This window comes from Motacilla alba, chromosome 3, assembly GCF_015832195.1.
Source record: "Motacilla alba alba isolate MOTALB_02 chromosome 3, Motacilla_alba_V1.0_pri, whole genome shotgun sequence".
In the NCBI taxonomy this organism is placed as follows: domain Eukaryota; kingdom Metazoa; phylum Chordata; class Aves; order Passeriformes; family Motacillidae; genus Motacilla; species Motacilla alba.
Genome location: NC_052018.1, coordinates 77,578,227 through 77,602,059, shown reverse-complemented (window position 1 = coordinate 77,602,059; position 23,833 = coordinate 77,578,227). Strand labels below are relative to the sequence as shown.

The 23,833-nt window shown below is 39.5% G+C and overlaps 1 protein-coding gene across 1 annotated transcript in view; it reads left to right on the top strand.

Moving 5' to 3' along the window:
* Window positions 1-23,833, top strand: part of LTBP1 (latent transforming growth factor beta binding protein 1) — a 188,177-nt gene that overhangs the window by 140,895 nt on the left and 23,449 nt on the right. Inside the window, exons 22-26 of the mRNA XM_038131720.1 lie at window positions 1,779-1,901; window positions 4,384-4,509; window positions 10,652-10,777; window positions 13,272-13,415; window positions 23,117-23,299. Of these exons, the coding sequence (XP_037987648.1) occupies window positions 1,779-1,901; window positions 4,384-4,509; window positions 10,652-10,777; window positions 13,272-13,415; window positions 23,117-23,299 (702 nt within the window). The remainder of the gene's footprint in view (window positions 1-1,778; window positions 1,902-4,383; window positions 4,510-10,651; window positions 10,778-13,271; window positions 13,416-23,116; window positions 23,300-23,833) is intronic.

Below are 23,833 nucleotides of genomic sequence, written 5' to 3'. Positions count from 1 at the left end.
GTGGTAAAAAGCATTGAATGCCTCAAGCATGAGTTACTGCCTCTGATTTTTCTGGGGATTCTCATGAAGTACTCACAGGGTCCATGAAGAGCTGCATCAGAGAGAGGGAGGTTTGCATTCTATATGGAAAATAATGCATTTTTACTGAATTTGGCAGAAGACACCTTCTTGTTTTGAGACTTGGCATTAACTTAGCACAAGGGAGTCATTCATTTTTCTCATGCTCCTAGTCAAAAATAATTGCTTTTTAAATCAGCCACAATTTATTTTGCAGTTGAAAATGGTTGTAAAACATGTGGTTATCTAAAGGTCACAACTTTGTCAACATTAAGTGCAATTTTATCTTCAATAACATTCATTTGTGTAAGAAAGCTATCCCTATTTCTTACTTTTATTAAATAGATTAAATCCCAAGGAGAATGATATAGTGTGGGCTTCCAAAGATAAATGTAGAAATGAGGTCATGTCCTCTTTTGAATTACAATTGCTATTCATTCCTGCAGCACAGTAAAAAGTTAAAATTCTAATCAGCTAAAATCCATACTTAAGAATTCAGAATAATCACAGGTACTTGGAAAAGTCTTTGATTACTGTTTTTTCAAAGGCAGCTAACTACATTATCAAAGAAATAGACTGGGTAGATTATTAGGTAGGGCTCTGTGGAGACTGAGGGAAGTTGCTTATGAAGACAGTATTTTTAATTCAACTCTCTCACTTTCTGTTTGCTTTTAAAACTTAGAGGCACAGGCACCAAATACCTTGTGATCTTTAGCTGCAGTGAAACCAAAACTGTATAATATCACTGGAATGTCGGCACTTGCTGACTTAATCCTGTACCCATAGTAGCTGTGCTCTGTTTCCTCCACTGAGCTGCCTTCAAGCCCTTTGAAAGACAATGAGAAGAAAAGACTTTAGATGGAGACAATGCCAGCGTCCTGTTCTTGAAATATTTTATTATCTCGTGTCTAGTTTGTATCCTGAAACTTTCCCTGCTGTGTGTCAGCCGTTTATCCCATGGATATTGAGACACTAGGGCAGAGTGTACAGGCCTGAGCCTTGATCCTGAACATGGTGTATAGGCAGCTGGGAAACAAGATCCTGTGTGCCTGGACTCCGGAGCTGGATTTATGGCTGGGGTGCAGCACTGTGCGAAAGCAGCTGTTCAGCTGCACGACCCAGCTGCTAAAAGCCTGTGAAATGGCTGTGTTGTGTCTCAGGAACTGCATGAAAAGCCCCCCATTAGCGCAGCAGTGCTCACAGTGTGGTCCCTGTCCCCACGTGGCTGCGGTGTGAGCAGTCTCCCCAGGCACGTCCTGTCTGCTGTGACACACCAGCTGTGCTTGGACTTGCCCACTCTCAGGGGGATGCCTGAGTCAGGTCACTGCCAGCTCAGGGATTTCGGTGTGGAGGTTTAAACATGTCCAAAGAGGACTGTTTTAAATTTTGCATTAGTAGGTATTTTTGTGTCTATCTTCTAAATGTGCAGCTGCTTGGATTTCTTTTTAACTGCATTACTGTTATGATATGCTTTTGTGAGAGATGCAGATGGCAGATGAGTCATAATTGCTTGGAATAAATCACATACAAACTCAAATTTCAAAGCCCTCTAGAAATATGAGAAGTTTGATGACACGATGAAAGGAAAATAACGAAGAATCCTAAAGCATAGTAAACTTGATTTCCATGTAGGCACACAGTTGCTTCAAGTTATGTTGAAACTATTACAAGTTATATCGGTTTTGGCATCATCTAATAATTTGGTTGTATTTTTATTTCAGATGTTGATGAATGCCTTCAAGACAGCAATGTTTGCCTGAGAGGAAGCTGCATAAATACTGAAGGGTCCTACAAATGCACTTGTCCAGATGGTTTCCAGCAGATAGCGAATAGGGGATGTCAAGGTATGAAATAGGTGTAAAAAAAACCTGGATCATTATTACAAATGTGCAGGTTTGTAGGTGTAACTTGTGATAGTCACAGATCATGCTAAGGAAGAGAAACTCATTTATCTTTTGTAGTACTTTTTACTCTTCTTATTTTCTATTCTCATTCATTCTCTTCTCTCTGTAAATATATGCGGAGAAATTATTTCAAGAGGCTGACGTCTCAGCCTTCATAACTTGAAAGAGAATCTGTGTTAGAACTAACAGAAATGTAGTGCTGCTTTTTTCCCAGATCCTGGAAACATTTATTTTGACTGAACATTCTATATGTTGTGAATCGGAGCTGTAACAACAAGAGCTGCATTATTAGCATTAAGACACCTTAAATATTGCCTCTATAAAACACTTGCAGTACTTTGTGGAGGATGGGTGGGGAGGAAGAAAATCTGAGACTGAGTCAGCATTGCCAAACCCAGGAAAACACTTCCCAGGTTTTAGTTCTGAACAATCCCATCTTCATGTGGGCACAACACCCAGGCATGCCTCATGACTTTTGCCTACCATTTTTGTGAGACAGAAACCATGGTATTAGAGCTGGAAAGTGAGAACATGTTCATGTTCTAAATGGCTGAAGGACTTTGCTTTGGCTGCTCACTTATGTACAGTTTAGTCTTGAGCTGAGAAACTGGATTCCAGCTCATCCACACTGAAGATCTTCTGCAACAAACACTAAATTCCCTGTAAAAGTTCTGAGTATTCTATGTGACTGCTTTCTAATTCAGAAAATGCTGCATTCAGCATACAGAAGTGCTGTATTAGACCTTGCTCTAGCAGATTAGAGAATTGACCACAAGCTGAAATCAATGGCAGGTTTCATACGTCTCTAATCTCTTCACTTTGCCCTCTAAAGTAGTGGATATATGCCTCATATTTTACATGGATAAATATAACAAAACTGAAAGCACTTATGAGCCAGCTAAGGGACAGACAGTGCAAACAGAGAACTATTGAATTAAACTGGCAAATTTATCACAGAGCACAGTGTCTGCAAGTTGAATCTGGACTAGACTAGAAGTTAGGGATATGCGTTTTGGTAAGGAGAAAGTTGAAAAGACTCCAAAACTTGAGAAACTGCAGTTTGCTCTTTCAGAGGTATTATACTCAATTTCCCTAACACTGGTAATTTTGTTTTCCCGTCTTTTAATACATCATTCTACCTTGTGTAATCAGCTGGTTTGGTTTCCAGTATTATTCTGGCAGTTTTAAGACAACTGACTCTTGAGCGCAGTACGAGAAGGTACAATACCATCCTTGTCATTGCTGATCTCCCACCATTCCCAGCTTTCAGAGGGCTTCAGGAAGTAGCTGATGGTTTGCATTTGCTATGATTTCAGAGAAAGCTTTATACATGTAGGTGTCATGGTCAGCACAGGGCACTAACTTTTCCTTAGAAACCTCATACAGATGCAACTTCCTCGAGCTGCCTGCCTCTTTTCTTTCCTCTTTTGGCCATGATTTCAGGACACTGATTGGAAGGTTTACACAGAGGCTAGAATCAGTTTGTAGCTAGAGAAAATTCTGTAGTGGATGTCATGGTCTTGAGACGGTGATATTGAAATCATAATTTCTCTAGTATATCAAAATTGCTGGCTACTTTGATACATTCTGGATGGCTGTAAGCAGAAAAAGGTATAGTTAAGAATGAGAAATTCAAGTGTTTGGATAAGGGATGTATAAACCTTATGGGTTTTGTTTGTAAACTTGTGTTTGGTCTCAGCATGGTACTGAATGCTTCTTAATGGGTTTTTGTAAAGCAAAAAACACAAAGGTGCAATTGCAACATGAATGATAATTGATATAAAAGTGGTAGTACCTTAATGAAATAATAAAGTCCCTAAGTTCTGAGGGCAGATTTTGTTGCTAACATGAGACATCAAACAAAAGGAAATACTCGTTTTTCAGACTCACAAGTTTGAAAAGTGCTTTCTAAGTAAAAATTGAACCAAAGAGACAATGATAAGCTCTTATATAGCAATCTTTTGGGATCATTCCCACTCTCCATCAGCAAAAAAGAGCATTTGGCTTTAAATTATGTAAAATCAGCCTTCTGGGAAAGATGCAGCTCCAAACCTGCTAGTAACATGTGGAGTTAGATGCCCAAGTTGATCAGTATGCAATCATGAAAAAGCAGTGAGATGAGGCTGAGAATACCTGTAACACAGAAGAAGTGTGGGCTAGGGTGGCACTTAGGCTGATTTCCCACAAATCGCTCTCTGCTCATCTTCATCACGGAGTGGTGTAGCAAGAGTATGATGCAGCAGAACATATTGACATCTATACAGAGTTTAAGAAGGATCCCAGGAGATTTGGTTACTCTGGAAGATGAACCATTCACGCAGCTAGTTACATAGCCAGAAGCTGCTTTTAAGATTAATTGGATTTAGGCTTAATATTAAGGCTGTGATGATTTGCAAAGCTCTTCATGTCTCCGTGCTTTCAGATATCAATGAATGTGAGAGATCTGACCTCTGTTCACCACACGGAGAGTGTCTCAACACGGATGGCTCCTACCAGTGCATTTGTGAGCGGGGCTTTTCTGTGTCTGCAGATGGCCGAACATGCGAAGGTGAGACAAGTTACAGTAATTCATTCCCATTGATTTGCTGTTGTTAGGAGGGTGAGAAAAGTAGTCAGTCAGTCACTACTAACTCTAAAATCTGCCACTTAAGTTTCTGTGGGTAAGACACGCATGAATATTTAGGATTGTCTAATTTGAAGCTTAAGTGCATTATCAGCAAGGCTGAGCTACCTGAATTTTCTCATTGCTGTGTAGAAGACAACAGAACCTTGCTTGTCCAAACTTTTATTTAAAATATACAGATTAAGTAACAGAACAGTAACTCCAGTGAGAAGTTGTAGTGAAATCCAGTAGTTCTATTATAGAACTTCAGGGATTTTGAGATGGCAGAAATAGGGTAAATAGCAGTAATTAGGTCTTTATAGAAACATCAACCAGGAGCCTGGAATTTAGGGTAACTATGTTTTTTACATTGCTATGTCATGAGAATATTTCCTAGTGTTAGTGGTGTACACACGTTTGCAAGTGATGCTGCTCTCCTGCGCTGAATTTAAAACAGGACACTTGTGCCCAGTGATACCAAGAAGGTATGTGGCTTTGTGAAGTCAGTGATGGTGATAGAAAATAAACACTGCACTAACTAGATTAAGAATGGCTGTTCTTATGGTTGAGAGAAGCGTTCAAGCCAGTAAGGCTTGTCAGAAAATTTCAGAAGGGGAAAAACTTATATGGTAGTATTTCAGCTGGATGCATGCTGAGGAGAAGCGCTGAGCAGATGATAGCTCAGTCTTAGAACCAATGGGTAATGGATCTCAAGCACCCAAGAAGTAAGCAACATTCTCTCTCCCAAATTATAGGCCAGTAAATCCATATGCGATTTGTTTTCACAGGCGAATTCTTCTCATAGTTCACTTAGTGAGCTATAGTGAAAACGTTTGTCCTTAGGTGGATGAAGTACACTGAAACTTGTGTCTGACTGTTGCATCTCCCTGCTTATACCAGAGGAAAAGAAGCATTACAGCTTTATTGATGAAGCTGGCATATAACCTGCCATATGTTTAGTAATGTGATCTCTCATGAAATGAAATACTGTGCTGGCAGGAACACTGTTACGCTTGATGTCAGGGAATAAGTGCTGTATATTTAGATATAGCATAACATCAAACACACCGTTTGTGTTTTAATTATTATTGATAATTATAAAAAATTCTCCAAAAAATTGAAGTAATGGGGATAATTCCAAAGCATATTCATGGACCCTTTCATCAGCATGTATACATTTCACCCAGTGTTCAGGAAGGATATGGCAACACATCTTCAATTGCTCTGCAAGAAAAGTAGCAGCAGGTGTTTTGCATCACTCTTCAGCATAGCTAGAAAAGAGGAGGAAAAAAGTGGCTAGAGAAGAATACAGCCTTCTCTTTGTAGAAGCCAAACACTTTATTTCAAAATGAAGTTAGAAGAACGCTTATTAACCTTGTGAATTCAAATTAGCAGAAATTAAAAAAAGCAAAACTGAAAAGGAACACAACCAAAAAAAAAAAAAAAAAAGAAATCTAGTCATTAGCATCTACTGTGAGGAGATGTATCAGAAACAGTGAGCTCCTCTGCATCTCTGACATTTAATAAAATAGCAGTTTCCAGGGAAAGGTTGCTATCATACATGATGAAGTAATACAAAGTTAATCTCCATTAGAACAAAAAAGCCAAACTTTTACTAAAGAGAAAAAGATGAAATCACAAGATCTTCTTTCCAGGATTATGACAGTTTTGGAACTTTTTAATGAAGAATAAAACAAGTACAAAACCAGTTGAGCATGCTTCACAAGTAATTGGTGTTGTGTATGGAATACAGATCAGACTTTATATTCAGCACTCGGAAAAGTATTTTAATAACTTGGCAAAGCAAGGGTACTTCTAGTCTCTGAAGCAGCAGCACTCCTTTTCCACCCCAATTAATTTCTCCATTCTGTCATTTTAATAAAAACAATTCCATAGTTTTAAAAAAACTAATGTTAAGGGAGCACTGATGGCATCAGTGTCAATATTTGTAGTGGTGTCAGCTTCATGCTAAAAGGCAAGACGAAGCAAAAGTTATGTGTGACATACTGAGAAAGCATGTGGCTTCCAGCTGCAGGAGCTACTGTGCTTTACACTAAGTGCCTCTGTGAATTTAATTCTAGTTAAGTGAGTGAGAATAACTGTTTATACCATCAGAGGAAGAACCTGAGAAGATTTTCCTGGATTCACACACCTCTCTGTACCTGGGGAGCAGATTTTCCATATCTCCAGACTTTTTTTGTATGAACTTGACTTGATTTTTTTTGAAGTTTGAAACAACAACAGCATAAAACATTTAAGAACCTCATGTGGTTTAGTTCTGGTATGGAGTTTTTGTGGCCATTGGCCAAAGTAAACTGAACAGCTGTGGAGACTGTGTCTTCTTCCAAGGTGTAGACAAACTTTTGTTGCAGCAGTGACATTCCACTGCAGCCTGGCCCCAGGCTCAGACATTTGACAGCACCAAGCTCTCTGAACTGGAGGCTCTCCTGGTGCTCCTTAGTTCCTTGATGAGCTCTCTGGGGTTTATGTAAAGATGGTGTTTTACCCAGCTGGCTACTAGTCAAACATGTTGGCAAAACCTCAAGTTAGAGATTTTCTGATGTTTAAATCAATACCCTGCCTCAAGCACCTCTTCTGTCTCCATGTCCCATCCCCTATGTCTCTCATTGGCTTCTCACTGCTGCAACAGGCAATCTGAAAAAACTTACTCATCCCACCAGAGCTCTCCAACCTCTGCTTCTTCCTTTTTATGTCTGCATGTTATGGGTAGCCCTGGAAGTTTCAGAATCAGAGCTCTGCTTCTCTAATCACTTTACAGACCTGTCTTAGGAACCAGTTCCTCTTCCAGGCATATTGCTATGTAAGTAGATTTCAGTGAGATTTCAATATCATGCTTGAGGTTCAGGTTGCCTTCATCTTTTGCAGGTTGTCAGAAAACAGGAGCATAGTGTTGAACTGCAAAAAGTATGCGTGAGTGCACACATCTTGCCTTTTGGTTAAAGCAGGCAGCACTGATTAATGGACTCTAAAATAGGTTTTAATTACAGAGAACTGCTTAAGACACTCTATAGACATAGGATATATCAGTTTCATACTTAGTTTTTTCCCCTGACTTTGCTTCTATGTAGCAAGAGAATTGCTGATTACAAGCCTCACTCTTTATGGGGTGATTAAAGAAACAAATGTCCTTTCCGGCTGTAAAAAAGAGTCCTTTGAGTGAACTGTCTAGACAAGGAAAAATATTTGGTGCTTGGACCTTCTCTGTAATATCCCATGCACTGAAAGATGTTCAGACTGTACTTTTTAGAAACAAACCTGTCTTCTGTGGCTGTATTATATACTGAATAAGGGCACTTGCTACAATCACAAGTTTTGTTTCCGCAGCTTTTTTAGTCAATGACCTTGTTTTACCTGCGAAGATCCAGCTGCATGAACCATTCTCCTGTTTCCTTTAACATTTAGGTTTTAAGTAAGAAGAGTTCTGTAATTTGGGTAATTATAAAATCTCCAGTTGTAGTTTCTTCTGTGTAGGTTTTTAACAGGAACTGTCCCGTGGCTCAGGAACTTTTTGTTATTTAACCACAGTTGTTCACTGAAAACACAAACACTGTGTTATTGTCTGTTGTCTGACATTCCAGACTGTCAAGCCACCATTGTTTACTCATTTTGAATTCCTTTTCTTAACAGAGCTTTCTGATTAAGAGACAGAGTATTCAGATTTTTTTACTAGATATGTGAATCACATGAGACTATTAATAGCAGATATATTATGCAGGTACAGCAGCAAGAAGGGACCAGAAAAACACAACTGTAAAAATTTTTATTTTCTTCCTCCCAGTAACTCCTTGTGCATCTTTTTATAATGTCACTGTGGAGACTTGAAAAGGAGAAGGTATAAAAGATGACCCTTCACCTCTGATAGTCTTTAACACGGATAAGTTTTTATTCTCGTTGCTGAATTAATTCTACTAGGAAAGGTTTGTGGTAGGTTTCAATAAGTTCAATATCCAGAAACCATCCAAATTTTTGTATTCAATTCCTTGAGAATAAGCATACTGGCTATTGTATTCTTTGCCAAATACAATAGCCCTTTCTAAAATAAATTCCTTGAATATTTTTTCTTTGTTTAATAAATCAAGATGTAAAGACCATTCAAATCTTTACTACAAAACTTACAAACCAAATAAATTTTTCTGCCAGTTACATCTGCAAGTACTTTTTTTATAACCATCAATTATACGTGTCCTAGATTTTGGTGTAATTAGTATGTAGAGTTTTTGCCTGCATTTTGTATGTGGGCTGAAGTTTGTTAAGCAATGGATCAGTTCAGTAGGAGAAGTGAGTTTTTCATCACTTAAACATCTAACATGAAACTACATGCTTTCTGAGAAAAATGTTAAAATTTCACAGTTTGTTCCATTGGTACAGAAATTGCCAGAGACAGTTTTTTTTAGCCTTTTTAAGAGGTTCTGGATAGACTCTTCTGGCCTTAACAGTATACATGCAATCCCAAATCTGTTCAGACCCCACGACAGCACACAGGAAAAGCTGGTTTTCAAAATCCCAAAAATACCAGTCCCTGAGGCATGCAAAGCTTGTGTGGGTGAGCACTTGGGTTGCAGGAGGGCAGCAGGAGAGGTAGCAGGTGTGGATGGTAATGACATACTGCTCAAACTTTGGTAGCTTGGGGGGCTGTGACCACATGGTTCAAAGACCAAGAGCTCTCTTTCAGCTGAGCATAAAACACCATTTAAAAGTAAAAAAGTCCTTGCTTGGTGAGTACTGTCAGGATTAGAATGCAGTGCATCTTTACTGGCTTATCTAGGTTTTTGTTTGACAGCTGTGAAGAGCTGGAGGAGTAGGCAGGACTATATTTGAGCCCTACTCTGTCCTTACAGAAAAGCACCACGTGCTGTTCACCTCTTTGGAGAAGCCTTCTCTCTGTGGCACAGTAGGATTCAGTCCCAGCAGTTCTTTAGTTCAGGGAGTGCCAAAGGCCTTCACTGGAGGTAAAATGATGATAGGCTCCATCACATGAAGGGCTACCAAAATGTACAGAATTAATGATAATAACAAGCACTCAAATAAATCACTTTATTCCCCATTTAAAATACAATTATCCCTTGAGGAATAATGTGCAGAAGGAAGGCAGACAGGAGCCTTACTTAACAGCATAACGTTTTTTAGGAAAGAAATACAGTGATTATTTCTCTGCTTCAGACTGCAGAGGAGTATAGAAGGTATAAGGTACTAATCCTAGTATCCTGGCAGGTTCACAGTTTCAGCTGGTGTTCTTCCTCCTGAAAAGCACCTCATGACATCCTTAATGACCACATATGGCCAAGGGCTTTGGGTATAGGTCTTACTGTAAGTGGAGATAAAAATAATGCATTCCTAGCACTTGTAATACACTTACAAAAATAAACCACAATGTGCCCCAAGCAGCTCTGCTTCATTGTAATTTGATGGGCAGCTGAGTCAAAGAACAGACTTACACGTGCAAGTGACTTTCTTGTGAGGCCAGCAAACCAAAACTGGAACTACAAATGAAAAGGCCAGTACAGAAAACATTCCAGCACTGGAAATACTTTGTGCACCTAAGATGACTTGTATGTGTAGATTTATGGGACTTCAGACAGATATTTACCCCTAACACTATGAAACTGTGATCTGTGCTGAGAGCCAGAATGAAATCTGTGCAGCACTTCTGCACAGGAGATGTAGCTATACCCTTGAATTCTTTTGAACTGTAGGCACAGTGAGTTCAGTTTCGCTCATGTTGTTGACTGTATAGTAATACACTGGTAGAATCTATAAGAGAAATTATTTAAACCATGCCGTAGTCTGTGGTATGTAACATCATGCTGTGGTTAGCAAGTTTGGTGAAACAGATGGGTGGAGGCAGTTGACCATTGCTGACACACTTACTGCAAAGCTAACACTGAAAGAATGTCTTAAATTGTGTGCTTACATTAATTTTTGTGTCTTGTCCTTGTGTTCCTTCCCAATGCGTTGAGGCATAGCTGCATGTGTTTGCAGAGTGGCCCATCTGTGGGTGTTCTGCACTCTGTGAATGTCTGCCTTTGGCTGTCACACAGCCTGTCTGATGTTAAATTCTCCCTTGCAGATGTGGATGAATGTACGAATGGCACGGTGTGTGGCACTCACGGCTTCTGTGAAAACATGGATGGCTCCTACCGCTGCCTCTGTTACCAGGGCTACCAGGACACACAGGATGGGCAAGGGTGTACAGGTGAGCTCATGGGTGCTAGTAGTCACTGCTGCAAAGTTCGAGGAAGCAAAAACAGCATTCCAAAAAAACACATTTCACATTTTTGTCTTCTGACATTTTTTATTAAAGTTACGCCACTTACTAGGAAAAAAAAGTTGAGCTCTTCTTTGCTCACTGAACTTTGTGCCAGATGGAAACTTTACTTTGTATCTATGTAATGAAAACCTGTTATTAGATCAAACAGAGGGCAACAGCAAATAAGCTGAACCACTTATTTTATTTCTTTTAAAAAACCCAAGAATCCTCCTTGTTTGTGCATGTCAGGACCATTCACAAATATAATAGCATGAATTTAATATCTTAGCCTATTTAAGTGCTACATCTGTTAAGTCTCTTGGCTGAGTAGCCAGGACCCTGCACTACCCCCTGCAGGAAATAACATCTGGAATGTGGCACAGCCAGGCTGAATTAGATGGCGCCTCCCTAGGCATATGGTGTTTAAACAGATTTTAACATTAGCTTCCAGCTCCAGGAAAGACACCTATCACCATGAAATGATGTGGGGTTTTTGTAAATATGCAAATACTGCACATTTCTTTTGTGACTAATGGGTTTCCAGATCTGTTGTTAATAGTGATGGCTGGAGAACCACTTGATGCAGCTCAAGTTTGTAATATAAAATTAATACCAGATCAAGGAGAGGTATTCATTAAGCAATTTCTTCAAGCCAGACTCAGGATGAAACACATTTACTGGTAACAGAGACCTAAAAGGAATAACAACCAGAGAGGAGGAATAAGAAGTTTTACAGAGTGTTTGTATGCATTCTCAAATATATGAAGTAGTTTTGTTATAAAATTCTTTATGCCATTTGACACTTTGTTTGCTGCACACCAAAGTATATTTTGTCATACAGTGACTTTTCATGGATGAAAACAAATGAAGCAAAGAAAGTAAAAAAAAAAAGGGGAAAGGCAAGGATGGTGTGAAACTAAATTTAATTTTGAGTTCACACTGAAGTAATTCGGAACCACAAAATAATGCATTTGTTTATTTTGTTCTTGTTTAATACTGTATAGTATAAAATACTCTTATAAATTTAGAAGCCAGTTATCAGCCAAAACAATTTAAGGAAAAAGTAAGTCTCTAGTTCCTGACTAGGCAGTGTTCCCCAAAGAAGACTCATTCCCTATGACAGGAAGCCAGTACAAAGATAAAGAAAAATCTGAGTGCATTTTTTAAATGTTAGCAAACTCTAAGTTAAAATCCATATTTATATAAAAATACACAAAAATCAACATTTATTCAGATAACTAGATTTTGATAGGCAAGAGGTAAAAAGAATCCAATACTCCTTCACAAGTTATATGTTAGACCACACTCAGTTATAGAAATTTCTGAATTGTGATCCAGAAATTACTGTTTCTGATACTAATCAGCATAATTTCTGTCTACTAGTGACATCCTCTCTTTAGAAGTAGATTTTCAAATGTCAATGTTAGCAACTAAAAAGAAAGTAAAGTTAAATGATCTTGGTAGGATTTGGTAATCCTTGTTTAAACAACAGACAATTCTATCAGTCAGAAAAGCATTTTAGGTTGGCATTTAGTTAGCAGGTGTATGGAATACAAGTTAAAAATATGTGGAATTTTTTGGAGGGAGGAATTTTGCTGTGTTCAGCAGGGGTCCTTGGGTGACCTGGGCACAACTTCTGTGGATCTCAGAGGAGCCTGTGAGTCCATGCATAGACACATGGTGAGGGTTGGGGAATTCTCTGTTTGGTGGTTGTTTGCAAGAAAAATGGTATTTTGGGGAGAAAAATGAATTCTCTTTTTGTAGTGCAGTCTGAATCTCACCAAAATCTGTTCATTTTGCTCCTTGGCTTTAATGAAAGCTTGATAATAAAGTTAAGAAAACAAATTAAATTACTCTGAGTCTTAAATCCCAATAAGACAATACACAGAAAGGCAAGTATTAAAGAATGAGAAACACCAAAACCGCTGTGTTCTGGTCTACAATCAGCACCTAATCAACACTAATAGTCCATAAACTGTACTGTGACTTTCAGCAGTCTTTATTTCAAAGGACTTATTACTTGTTTATGAATCCACTTAGGTATTAGTGGGTTTTTAATCCTTTCCCAGAGATCACATCTGTAATCTGGCAGACAATAAGTTTGAGTATAATTGTGGTTTTATAATTGTGGCATGTTGTAGTATGCATTTGAACTACTAATATAGACTAATATACTGCTAACAGGTTTCAAAACATTGAATCCAGGAGCTATAATGGACAGTGAATATTTGAGGATTATAACAAGTGTGATTTGGGGTGCCATGCCAAAACTTGAAATGTTTCAATGCCAGTGCTTGCAGAGATACAACATCATTGGCATAAGGAAAACCTGATGGGATGAAACTATACCTGGAGTGCCACATATTGGCACAGATATAGCAGATAAAAGAACAGTCGGTAGTGGGTCTCAATTGATTTCTGTTTTGGGCTTTTTCCCCAGATGTGAATGAATGTGAAATGTTGAGTGGAGTATGTGGCGAAGCCCTCTGTGAAAATGTTGACGGTTCTTTCCTGTGTCTGTGCTCTGATGAAAACCAGGAGTATGATCCAATGACCGGACAGTGTCGCTTCCGTACATCACCAGGTAAAACACCAGTGGATTTTTGCATGCTTGGCATAATTTCAACTGCACACGGAGCCATTGGAAAGGCAAGGCTGGTTGCAGTATTCGTGTTGCTTTAACTACAGCAGAAAAATTTAAAAGTTTAGTTGTCTTGAAATTGTGTGCATGAGAGGGGGTTTTTCTAGGACAGAATATGTTATCAGTGAATCATTAGCTGGGAAAATATAGCAGAAGCACCTTTTAAATGTTATACATCAACAGACCTGGCAGTAATATTGAGCAATCACTACAGGTAAGAGTAAACAGTCTCACTGACTATACTGTATGAATGAAATGTGATATGGAATCAAGTCTATGATTTTGGTTTTTGTCCAAACTTTCACAAACACCCATTAGTATACTTGGACAATGTTTAAATGAACATATTATTAAAACCAGGAGTTATATTTAGTTGTTGTGGTTTCCAACAACCAAGCCCCAAGCAGCAACTTACTCCCCTAGAAAGCTCATGGGTTGAGATAAAGACAGATTAATAGGGAAAGCAAAAGCCAGACACACAAACAAAGCAAATCAAGGAATTAATTGACTGCTTTCCATGGGCAGGCAGGTGTTCAGCCATCTCCAGGAGAGCAGGGCCCCATCATATGTAACAGTGACTTGGGAAGACAAAAGCCATCACTCCAAACATCCCCACTCTTCCTCCTCCTTCTCCTCATTTTATATACTGAGCATGATATCATTCCATCTGGAATATCCTTTTGGTCAGTTTGGGTCACCTGTCCTGGCCGTATCTCCTCCCAACCTCCCATGCACCTCCAACTTCATCGCAGTGTGGCAGAACAAAAAGCAGAAAAGGCTTTGGCTCTGTGTAAGCCCTGCTCAGCAATAACAAAAACCCATATTATCAACCCTGGGTTCAGCACAAATCCAAAAACCAAACCCATACCAGCCACTGCGAAGAACTCTGTAGCAGCCAAAATCAGCACAATAGTCTTACCTTATTTGCATTATCTAGAATTAATATTAATCTTAAGAGAAGGTTTTTGGGAAAGCAGAAACCCAAACCACTACACTGGTGTCAAACTATCTCTGTTGTCAGTCTCTCTTGAAGTGTCCTCACCTGGTTTACTCCTGTTTTTTCTACTAGTCCATTGTACTGGATTTTTGAGCTTTTCTTATAAAGTGTTTTGGGTGTTGAAAATACTACTGGAAATACACTAATTGAAAATTGGCGTAGAACTCTTCAAGCTGCCTTCACATTTCTACACTGATCCAGTTTGAAGAAAGGAACAAATGACAGGAGGATGAACAGAGCACAAGAAATGACAGGATTTGCTTGCACAGTTTTTTTCACCTCCAGAATGAAAATCTTAGTATTTTTTCCTTGTTTTCTTACACTGCAGGCTGATGTAGCTTCCGGAAAGCCTTAGAGGAATTGGCTATTTTGCCAGGATGCTCTCTTTACAGCTTCCAGGCTGTGGCTATTTTCTCCTATCACTCGTGATCTTTCAGAGTTGTAAAGAGGGTTGAATATCCATGACCTAATTGTCACAAATATTTAGATCTCTGAATGTAGCACTCAGCAGCACTCAAGAAGCTGCCTGTGAAATATCATTAACAGCTGATTGACGAATGTTTTGGGCCTGTGAGGAGGCAGTACTCAGGAGAGTTCAGCTAGCTGATGAAACAAAACCAGAACTAAAAAATTAGCACAGGACCTGAGTCATGTAAAAAGAACTCACATCCAAGGGATATTTGAGGACATACCCTAACATTACTGTAGGGAGGAAGGGGGTGAATGACCGATTGCGCTGTCAACAGAGGTATACTCTACTGTCAGTACTAATTCCATGATGCTATCAGCAGCAAGCACAGCTTTGCTGTGATCAGTCTGGAAAGTAACTTTCTTCCTTCCCCTCCAGGCTTTGTCAAGCTCTAACAAAACATATGCTTTGCCTTTGTTTCTTCTCTGATAAGGTCATCTCTCATAGGAAACCACAAGGAGCTAATGAGAAGTACTTTACATCATATGATCTTGGACTAGAGTAAGGCAAAATGGCAGTACTTGGAACAGAGATCTTACTCTCCTCTTTTCTTCCAAAGTAAAAGAAGAAAAGAGTGTTGTTAGTTCTTCTTATAAACTATTCTTGCTGCAAAGAATGCTGGAATAGCCACACATCCTCTACGGCTTTGACAAGCCACATACTCAAGTCAGGCGTGGTGCTTCCAGAGCTCCCGTGGTGCATATGGACATCATCTGTCAGCATTAGTTTGCACCATGCTTATGAAAGGAAGAAAGGAAGAACTTAATCTGTGTTATCCTGCTACAGATATCTATAGTTCAGGCTGGCTCACCCAGCTCTTGTTTATTTCTCATTCTTTATATTTGTGCATAAAGAAGTGTTTGTTCCCCTTGTATGAAGTGCAAATAGGTGACATTTGTTTAAATGTTGCTTTAATTTGGGACTTTTCTTACATGTGGTTAAAGTCCATTAGATTTGTGGAGTGCTGCGTGTTCACGCTTTTCTTTACTTACCCTTAGGGCCTCAAGACTTCCTTTTATTCAGATTCCACTTGTTGGAAATTAGTCTGTTTTTAGCTGTGCCTTGAAACAATTCTCCCAGTGTATGTATCAGGTATTTAAGCCCCTATTGTCACACTCCAGTGAAAAAACCCGAAAAAGTGCAAAAAATTGTGCAAGGATCGATTGTCTCATTCCCCTCTTCTCTTCCCTGCCATTCATAAAATGTAGGAAATGTTTCAGAAATAAGAAAAGGTAAAGGAGGAAAGAATTTTATTCTGTAGGAGATGAAAATCTGCTGTTCTATACATCTTTGCACCTAAGAGAGAAAAAAAATGCATGCTTTGTGTTAAAGTCTTCTCATTTATTCTTTTAACAAACTATAAAGCTATTTGTGATTAATTTCTAGCAGGTGCCAGTCGCCAGTCTCTATGCATTTCAAGTAATAATCAATAATAATAAATAATAATAAGTTTGAGTATAATTGTGGCATGTTGTAGTATGCATTTGAACTACTAATATAGACCAATATACTGCTAACAGGTTTCAAAACATTGAATCCAGGAGCTATAATGGACAGTGAATATTTGAGGATTATAACAAGTGTTATAATAGTGAATATTTGAGGATTATAACAAGTGTTATAATTTGGGGTGGCATGCCAAAACTTGAAATGTTTCAATGCCAGTGCTTGCAGAGATACATCATTGGCATAAAGAAAACCTGGTGGGGTGAAACTATGCCTGGAGTGCCACATTGGATGTTTACAGGCTCTTCAGGCAAGCCAGGTGAGGCAGGGAGGTGGCTGGAATGCATGGAGCTTACGTTTGGCAATGGTATGGTTTAAAGTCTCCGGGTAAGGATAAAGGGACAAACAAATAACATGGATGTCATCATGGGACTCTACTATCAACCACCTAGTCAGGACAATGACATTGATGAATTTTTCTTTGAGGAACTATTGGAAACTTCCAATCAACTTCCCTTGTTCTTTGGGGGACTACAATGTAACAGATGTTAACTAGGAGCATCAAACAGCTGGCACAAACAGATTCAGAATATTGCTCAAACAGGATGCTAACTTCATGGTACAGGTACTAAGGGAGCCAACTAGGAAGGATGCCCTTTTTGAGTTGTTGCTTAATTAACAAGGAGGGTTTTGTGACTGAAGTGGTGATTGTTGTCTGTCTTGGATACAGAGACCATGAAGCAATCAGGTTTAAAATCTGCTGAAAAGAGGAAACTGCCAGCTCCAGCTCTTAAGATATGAGGATAGCAGACTTCAGGCTTCTCAGGGAGCTTGTTAGCCAGGTCCTCTGAGAAAATGCTCTTGGAGGTCCATTCAGTCCTGCTTACTTTTTAAGTGCCACTGCCTAGGAGCACAGGAGCAGGCAATTCCAAAATGTGGGAAGTCAAGAAGGCAAGGCAGAAGACCAGCTTGGCTGAGCAGGCGTCTTCTTTGGAGCTAAGACAAAAAAAGAAGGTATATGTCCAGTGAAAGGAAGGTCAGATAACAAGAGAAGAATACAGAGATGCTGCTCACTACTGTTGGGAGAAAATTTGTGTCACCAAAGCTCAACTGGATTTGAAGCTGGCTGTTACTGGGGGGAACAATAAAAAGGAGAGGGGTTTAAACACACTAACAGAGAAAGGCAGCGCAGAAATGACATGGGCCCGTTACAGGATGAGGATGGTCACTTCACAAACAGGGACATAGACAAAGTAGAGACATTTAATGCATTCTTTGCCAATGTCTTCAACACAAGCTAAGGGGGTCCTGTTGATCTGAGCTGGAGGACCATGGCTGTGAGAATGATAAACTGACCCTGAACTTGTGCAGGATCTGCTGCTCCATCTGTAAGTCTCTGCAACCTAATGGGTTTGAGCCAAGAATACTCAAAGAGCTTCTCAGGTCATTGTGAGGTCTCTCTCAATCATTTCTGAGCAGTCTTTGGAGTATGGAGTGGTCCCAGCTGACTGGAAGATGGCAAACATTGTCCTGATTTTCAAAAAGGGCAAGAAGGAGGGTCCTGCCAACTACAGGTCTGTTAGTCTCACTTCAGTGTCTGGTAAGGTTATGGAGAAGATTATTCTGGGACTTACTGAAAAACACCTGAAAAGCAACATGGTCATTGGTCACAGCCAGCATATCTTCATTAGGGGAAAGTCCTGCTTATCAAACCTGATTCCCTTTTATGACAAGGTAACCCACCTAGCTGATCAAGAGAAGCCAGTCGATGTAATCTTTTTTATCTCAGTAAAGCTTTGGATACTGTCTCTCACAGGATCTTTCTGGACAAAATGTCCAGCTCACAGCTGGATAAACACATCATGGGATAGGTGAGCAACTGGCTCATGGGCCAGGCACAAAGGGTTACAGTCAATGGGGTGACATCAGACTGGGGACCCCTCACTAGGGGGGCTCCACAGGGCTCCATTATCAGCCCTGTGCTCTTCAACATCTTCATAAATGACTTGGACACAGGACTGGCAGGGATACAGAGCAAGTTCACAGAGGATACAAAACTGGGAGGAGCTGTTAGTTCCCTCAAAGGCAGGGAGGCCCTGCAGAGAGACCTTGACAAATTGGAGGGCTGGGCAGTCACCAACTGTATGAAATTCAACAAGGGAAAGTGTCGGATTCTGTACCTGGGATGGGACAACCCTGGATGTACGGGCAGGCTGGGGAATGAGATGCTGGAGAGTGGTGCCACAGAAAGGGACCTGGGGGTCCTGGCTGATGGCAAGTTGAACCTGACTCAGCAGTGCCCTGGCAGCCAGGAGGGCCAACCCTGTCCTGGGGGCCATCAGGCACAGCATCACCATGGAGATCTCCACTAAGATACCTGGGCCCACTTAGCTACCTACAGCTAATTTAGATGTTACTTTCTCCTGGTGGTGTGAAATACAACCAGTTACTTATGACAATATATTTAACAGTAATTGATGGGATTAAAATCATGGTTGTGGTGTCCAAAACCATAAGATCCTTCTAGACTAATTAATATTGAAACAAACTCAATCTCCCCTGCAATCTAACCAACCACCAGCACAAAAAAAAATTGAGGCTGCCAAGTAACAGTTAATAAATTTGATCCAAAAGGTTCCTTAAGGCTAGAAATTAGGTGCATGAGTACAGATTCTAAATTTCCTAAACATTATGGGCTTTCTAATTGTTAAGTGAATTTCAGTTGTCTGTGGACGAAGTCTTAGCTGTAAGTTTTACGTGTGCATCACTTGCTCTAATCCCTGAATTGTATATATGCATGTATATGCACTGTACACGCACATGTTAGCTTGTCACGTGTGGAGTCAGTTGAGAAATCTAAACAAGTACACCCTGACAATAGGCACATACCAATATCCTTTTACTGTATTCTTGAAAATCAGATTCCAAAAGTGAGAATTGTTACTCAAGCTCTTTGCTCAGAGTCATCTGGGTCTTTGCTGAGTTTTTAGAAGTCACAAAGTTATAATGACTATTTTTCATTTTTGCAACCAGTTTTCTGATTGCATCTGTAAATGTTGGTACACAGCTGCAGTATTTAAGATCGTGTCAGTTCTGTGTTTTGTTTTTTTCAGATCACAGTTGTTAACAGAACACTAGGCAAATATTTCAGTGTATGTCGAAGTCTTAAGCATACGCTAATCCATATTACCCACTGAATCCTATATTACTGATGCATGTTTTTGCAAAATATATGCTAAGTATATTGTAGGATTAAAGTTATGCTAAGGTATATAAATCTACTTCAAAGAAATGCTTCAGAATACAATCCAGCAGCAACTACACAGAATTTCTCTCATAGGCTGTTAATAGAACAGTTATATCAAAAATGGGGTAAAATTATTTTCCTTTACCAGCATGCCTTAGATATAGAGTTATTTTACATTTTCTTACCAAAAAAAAAAAAACCAGAAACAACAATTATACAAAAAAAATGAGTATTCATTTTCTGTCATATTTTGTCAACATACCTAGTGAAATCACTTTCAGAAACAGCCTGTTTACTAAATGGTTAATAATCTATGACAGAGAAATTAAAAGCTTGTAGACATAGACTGGTTTTGGTTTAAAAAGAAAAGAAAAAGGTTTGTGTCTCATTTGCTTTCCAAACATTCATGACACCTTCTTGACTAACCCTCGCTTACAGCTGTGTAAACAACAGCCATTTAAGCTGCTGAACAGATAATGGGAGGAGAAACCAACACATGATATGTAAAATCGGAATAAACAAGGACATGATGAGACTATATCCCCTTCCTCCCAGGGCAGCTTCTGGTGATCTTTCTCTGATAAACAGCATGAAAACAGCCATGCTTTCTCTTCTAATGAAGATTTGGCTTTAATTCAGTTAGACAGATGGCAAATGGCCAAGGAAAATGTATAAATTGGTGACTGAAGTACTGCTCTCTTACCTTGGAATGGCAGATTTAATTCAGCTGCATTTCTGTGACATTATAGTCTTAATATAGTTCCTATTGGATAGCAACTGATACCACAAAACCACCTCAGTTGATGAAATTCAACACATTATGGAAAATTGTAATTATCAGATGAGGTTGACCGCAGGCTAAAGTAACAAAGCTGAAATAAGCAGCCAGCTGGGTGTATCCTTTAATGTATGATTTAGTTGTATTGGCAAAACTGCAAAGCCTTGTAGGTGGCAACATTATACTAAATTTGAATGGAGGTGTCTGCCAGCCCCTCAGCCTCCCAAAACTGAAGTCACTTTTCTGAGGAAAATAGAAGTAAATCCAATTGTCTGTGTCTAATTAGAAACCAAAAGAACTATTACACATGTTCATACTATTGAAGTGCAATAATAGGCAATCCATGCTGACATTTTTAAATCTGCTTTTCTCCAAATGGATCTAGTATTTGTATGCCCACTAAAGTTCCCTTGCTCCATCTGCTTCAGGGAATGTGGGTGGGCAGTGATTATAGGATTGAAATAGCAAGAGCTGGAGTTAATTTAATTCCTTCAGCATTTGTTAGACATCACTATCTTCAATCTCCCAGCTCACAAACACTTTTTAAGTGAGATCTTAAAACCCACTCCAGAGTTGCTTGCCTCTTGTTTCAAAGGTGATTCACTTTTTTTTTTCCCAGATTCCAGCCAAAGCTCTCTGTTCAGGCAGGCTGATCATCTTCCCTCCTGTCCCATCTTTTGGCACATGGGGATGGCCTGCTCCTACACCTTTAAGATTTTCTTCCTAAAGTATATCCAGCCCTCCTGGACTCTTTTGCCCTTCAGGACTGCTGCCTTAGAGAGTCTCTGAACCAGTCTCCTAAAGAAGTGAAAGTCACTCTGGAAGTCCCAGGTGGCAGATCTGCTAGCACCCCTCCTCACTTCCAAAGAGTCACAATCACTATTATTTCCTGACTGTTTTTCCCACGATGGCCTCTGACCATCACATCACCCGCCAGTCCTTCTCTGTTCACAAACAGCAAGTCCGGTGCGGTGCCTCCCCTGGCTGGCTTCCTCACCAGATATGTGAGGAAGTTCTCTCCCACACACTCCAGGAATCTCCTAGTCTGCTTCCTCTCTGCTGTGTTGTATTTCTAGCAGACATCTGGTACACTGAAGTCTGCCACAGCAGTAAGGGCCAGGGATGACAAGACTTATCCAACTGCTTATAGAATATTTCCTCTGCCTCTCCATCCTGGCTGGGTGGTCTACAACAGCCTCCCACCACGATACCTGCCTTCCTGGCCTTTCACCTGATTCCTACCCATGAACACTCCAACCCTATCATCATCGTTCAACTCCAGACAGTTGAGATGCTCCCTAACACACAGCCTCTCTTTCCCTGCCTATCCCTTCTCAAGAGTTTACAGCCATTCGTTGCAGTGCTCCAGTTGGGAAGTCATCTCACCGTGTCTCTGGTAGCAACTCTGTTGCAGTTTTCCATTTTCCTGCTGCACCATGGAGCCAACATTTGTTGGAGTAGGATCTTGAAATGCACTGCCACTCTATAGAGTAGAGGTTCTGATTCCTGCCTCAATAGCTGTGTTTCTTGAGAAATGTCTCATGCTTACCTTATTGTACAAGAGCCTGGGTAAAAAATCAATGAAATCTCAGAGTGAGAAATCAGCCAACATGGAATAATTTTAATAGGTTTTTTTGTGAGTTAAACATTTGTTAAGTACTAAGCATAAAGAATTTCCCTAGATAAAAAGGAAAGGAGCTAGTTGCCTCAAGATTTATCTATCTAAAATTCCTGAATAAAGGTTTGGGTTTGATCGATAAATGTGAGCATATGAAGTTTGAGAACTTGGTGACTTTACTGATGGTCTGTGAAAAGTTTTTTGTATCGATCAAGTGTCAATAACACTTTTACACGGTAGTTCCTACTTCTGAGCCCTTGGTGATAATTTTTGTGAAGTGAAATGTTAGGTAGACAGAGTTGTGCAAACACAGAAGCTTTAAACAGGTTTTTCTTTTCAAAATTGCTTCTTGGTGTATTTTAAGAGTGCTTTGCTTTCAAAAGGTCTTTGACTATTATAGTAATAGGATATTCATAGGATCTATGGGACAGACTATTTTGCCTCTAGTCCATATAAATATTGTGGGAGGACCCACTCAGTGCTTAAGGCAATAAGTCTGCCTTCTTGGCTGGATTCCTATTTTAAAGTAAAATACAGAGTCAGTTAACTTGACATCTGTATTATATTCCTCTGCTTACCATGGAGTCAGTAAGTTACTTTTGCAAAAACCATAAAGGGCATTGTATTCAAATGTGGAGCGTGCTTTTTCACAGTGAAATTAAAAGGGGTGGTAAATGCTCATCCTTTTGAAATTGAGTCTTTTTTCAGTTCATGCCTTCGCTCCTTTATCTGAAAAAAATGAGGTTGCAATATTTGTTTACCTTTGTGCAGAGCTTTTAGGTTAATATGTGAAGAGCATCATGTCAAAAGCTGGCCATGTCCATTAGTAGCAGAACATGAGAGTAGGTACTTCCTGCATTGCTTGAAAATTTTAGAAGTGCAAATTGGAGGAATCCTTTTATGGTCAAGTTGGAGAACAGTTCTGAAAAGCCAAAGGAAAGTCATAAACTTCCATCATTCTTTCTAATGTCAAAAAGTTAAACCAAAATTTGTACTTAATCATTTTCTTCTCTGCTCTTCTGACCTCCTGGAAAAGTGACTAATTTCATGTGTCATCTTGTGTGGTTTATGTTTTCTTTTCTACCTTAGAAATGCCAATAGAGGCTGATCAGCAGGAAGATGGAAAGAAGGAGTGCTACTACAATCTGAATGATGCTAATTTCTGTGACAACGTGCTGACATCTAATGTAACCAAACAGGAATGCTGCTGTACCCTGGGTGCTGGTTGGGGTGATAACTGTGAAATCTTCCCATGCCCTGTTGTTGGAACTGGTAAGATGAGGCCTTCTGTCCCTTTGCAAGCTTTTGAAGTATTGTGTTTATGTTAAGAGTGTGCTTTGCTTTTAGAGAAGGCTTGCCCATTAAATCCCGTAGTTTGTAGTATTTAGTCATGACTTATTCATAGGAATCCTCCTCAGAGGAAAGGGTGATAAGAATTATTCATACCTGGTGTAAATCCATTGGCTTCTCTGCTGTTGCTCTAGGGATTAAAAGAATATGTCACTGAACAGTGATTTTAGGCAAATATGGATTCTCACAAGAGCTTTTTCCAGATGCTATAGTAACACTTTAGATTTTTTCCACAAGCTGGAAAACAAAGGTAACCATTATAACATTTTTGAGACTGCAGCTATTCTTTATAGTGCTGTTTCTACAGCACTACAGCTTACCAATATATATTATGGCATTGGTTTTACATTTTGCAGCTTACAGAACATCAGTTAATAATGTTCTCTGCAGACCATTGTTTAACCTCTAAATATTAAATTAGACAAACAGGGCCATGTGATATTTGTCACAAATTTT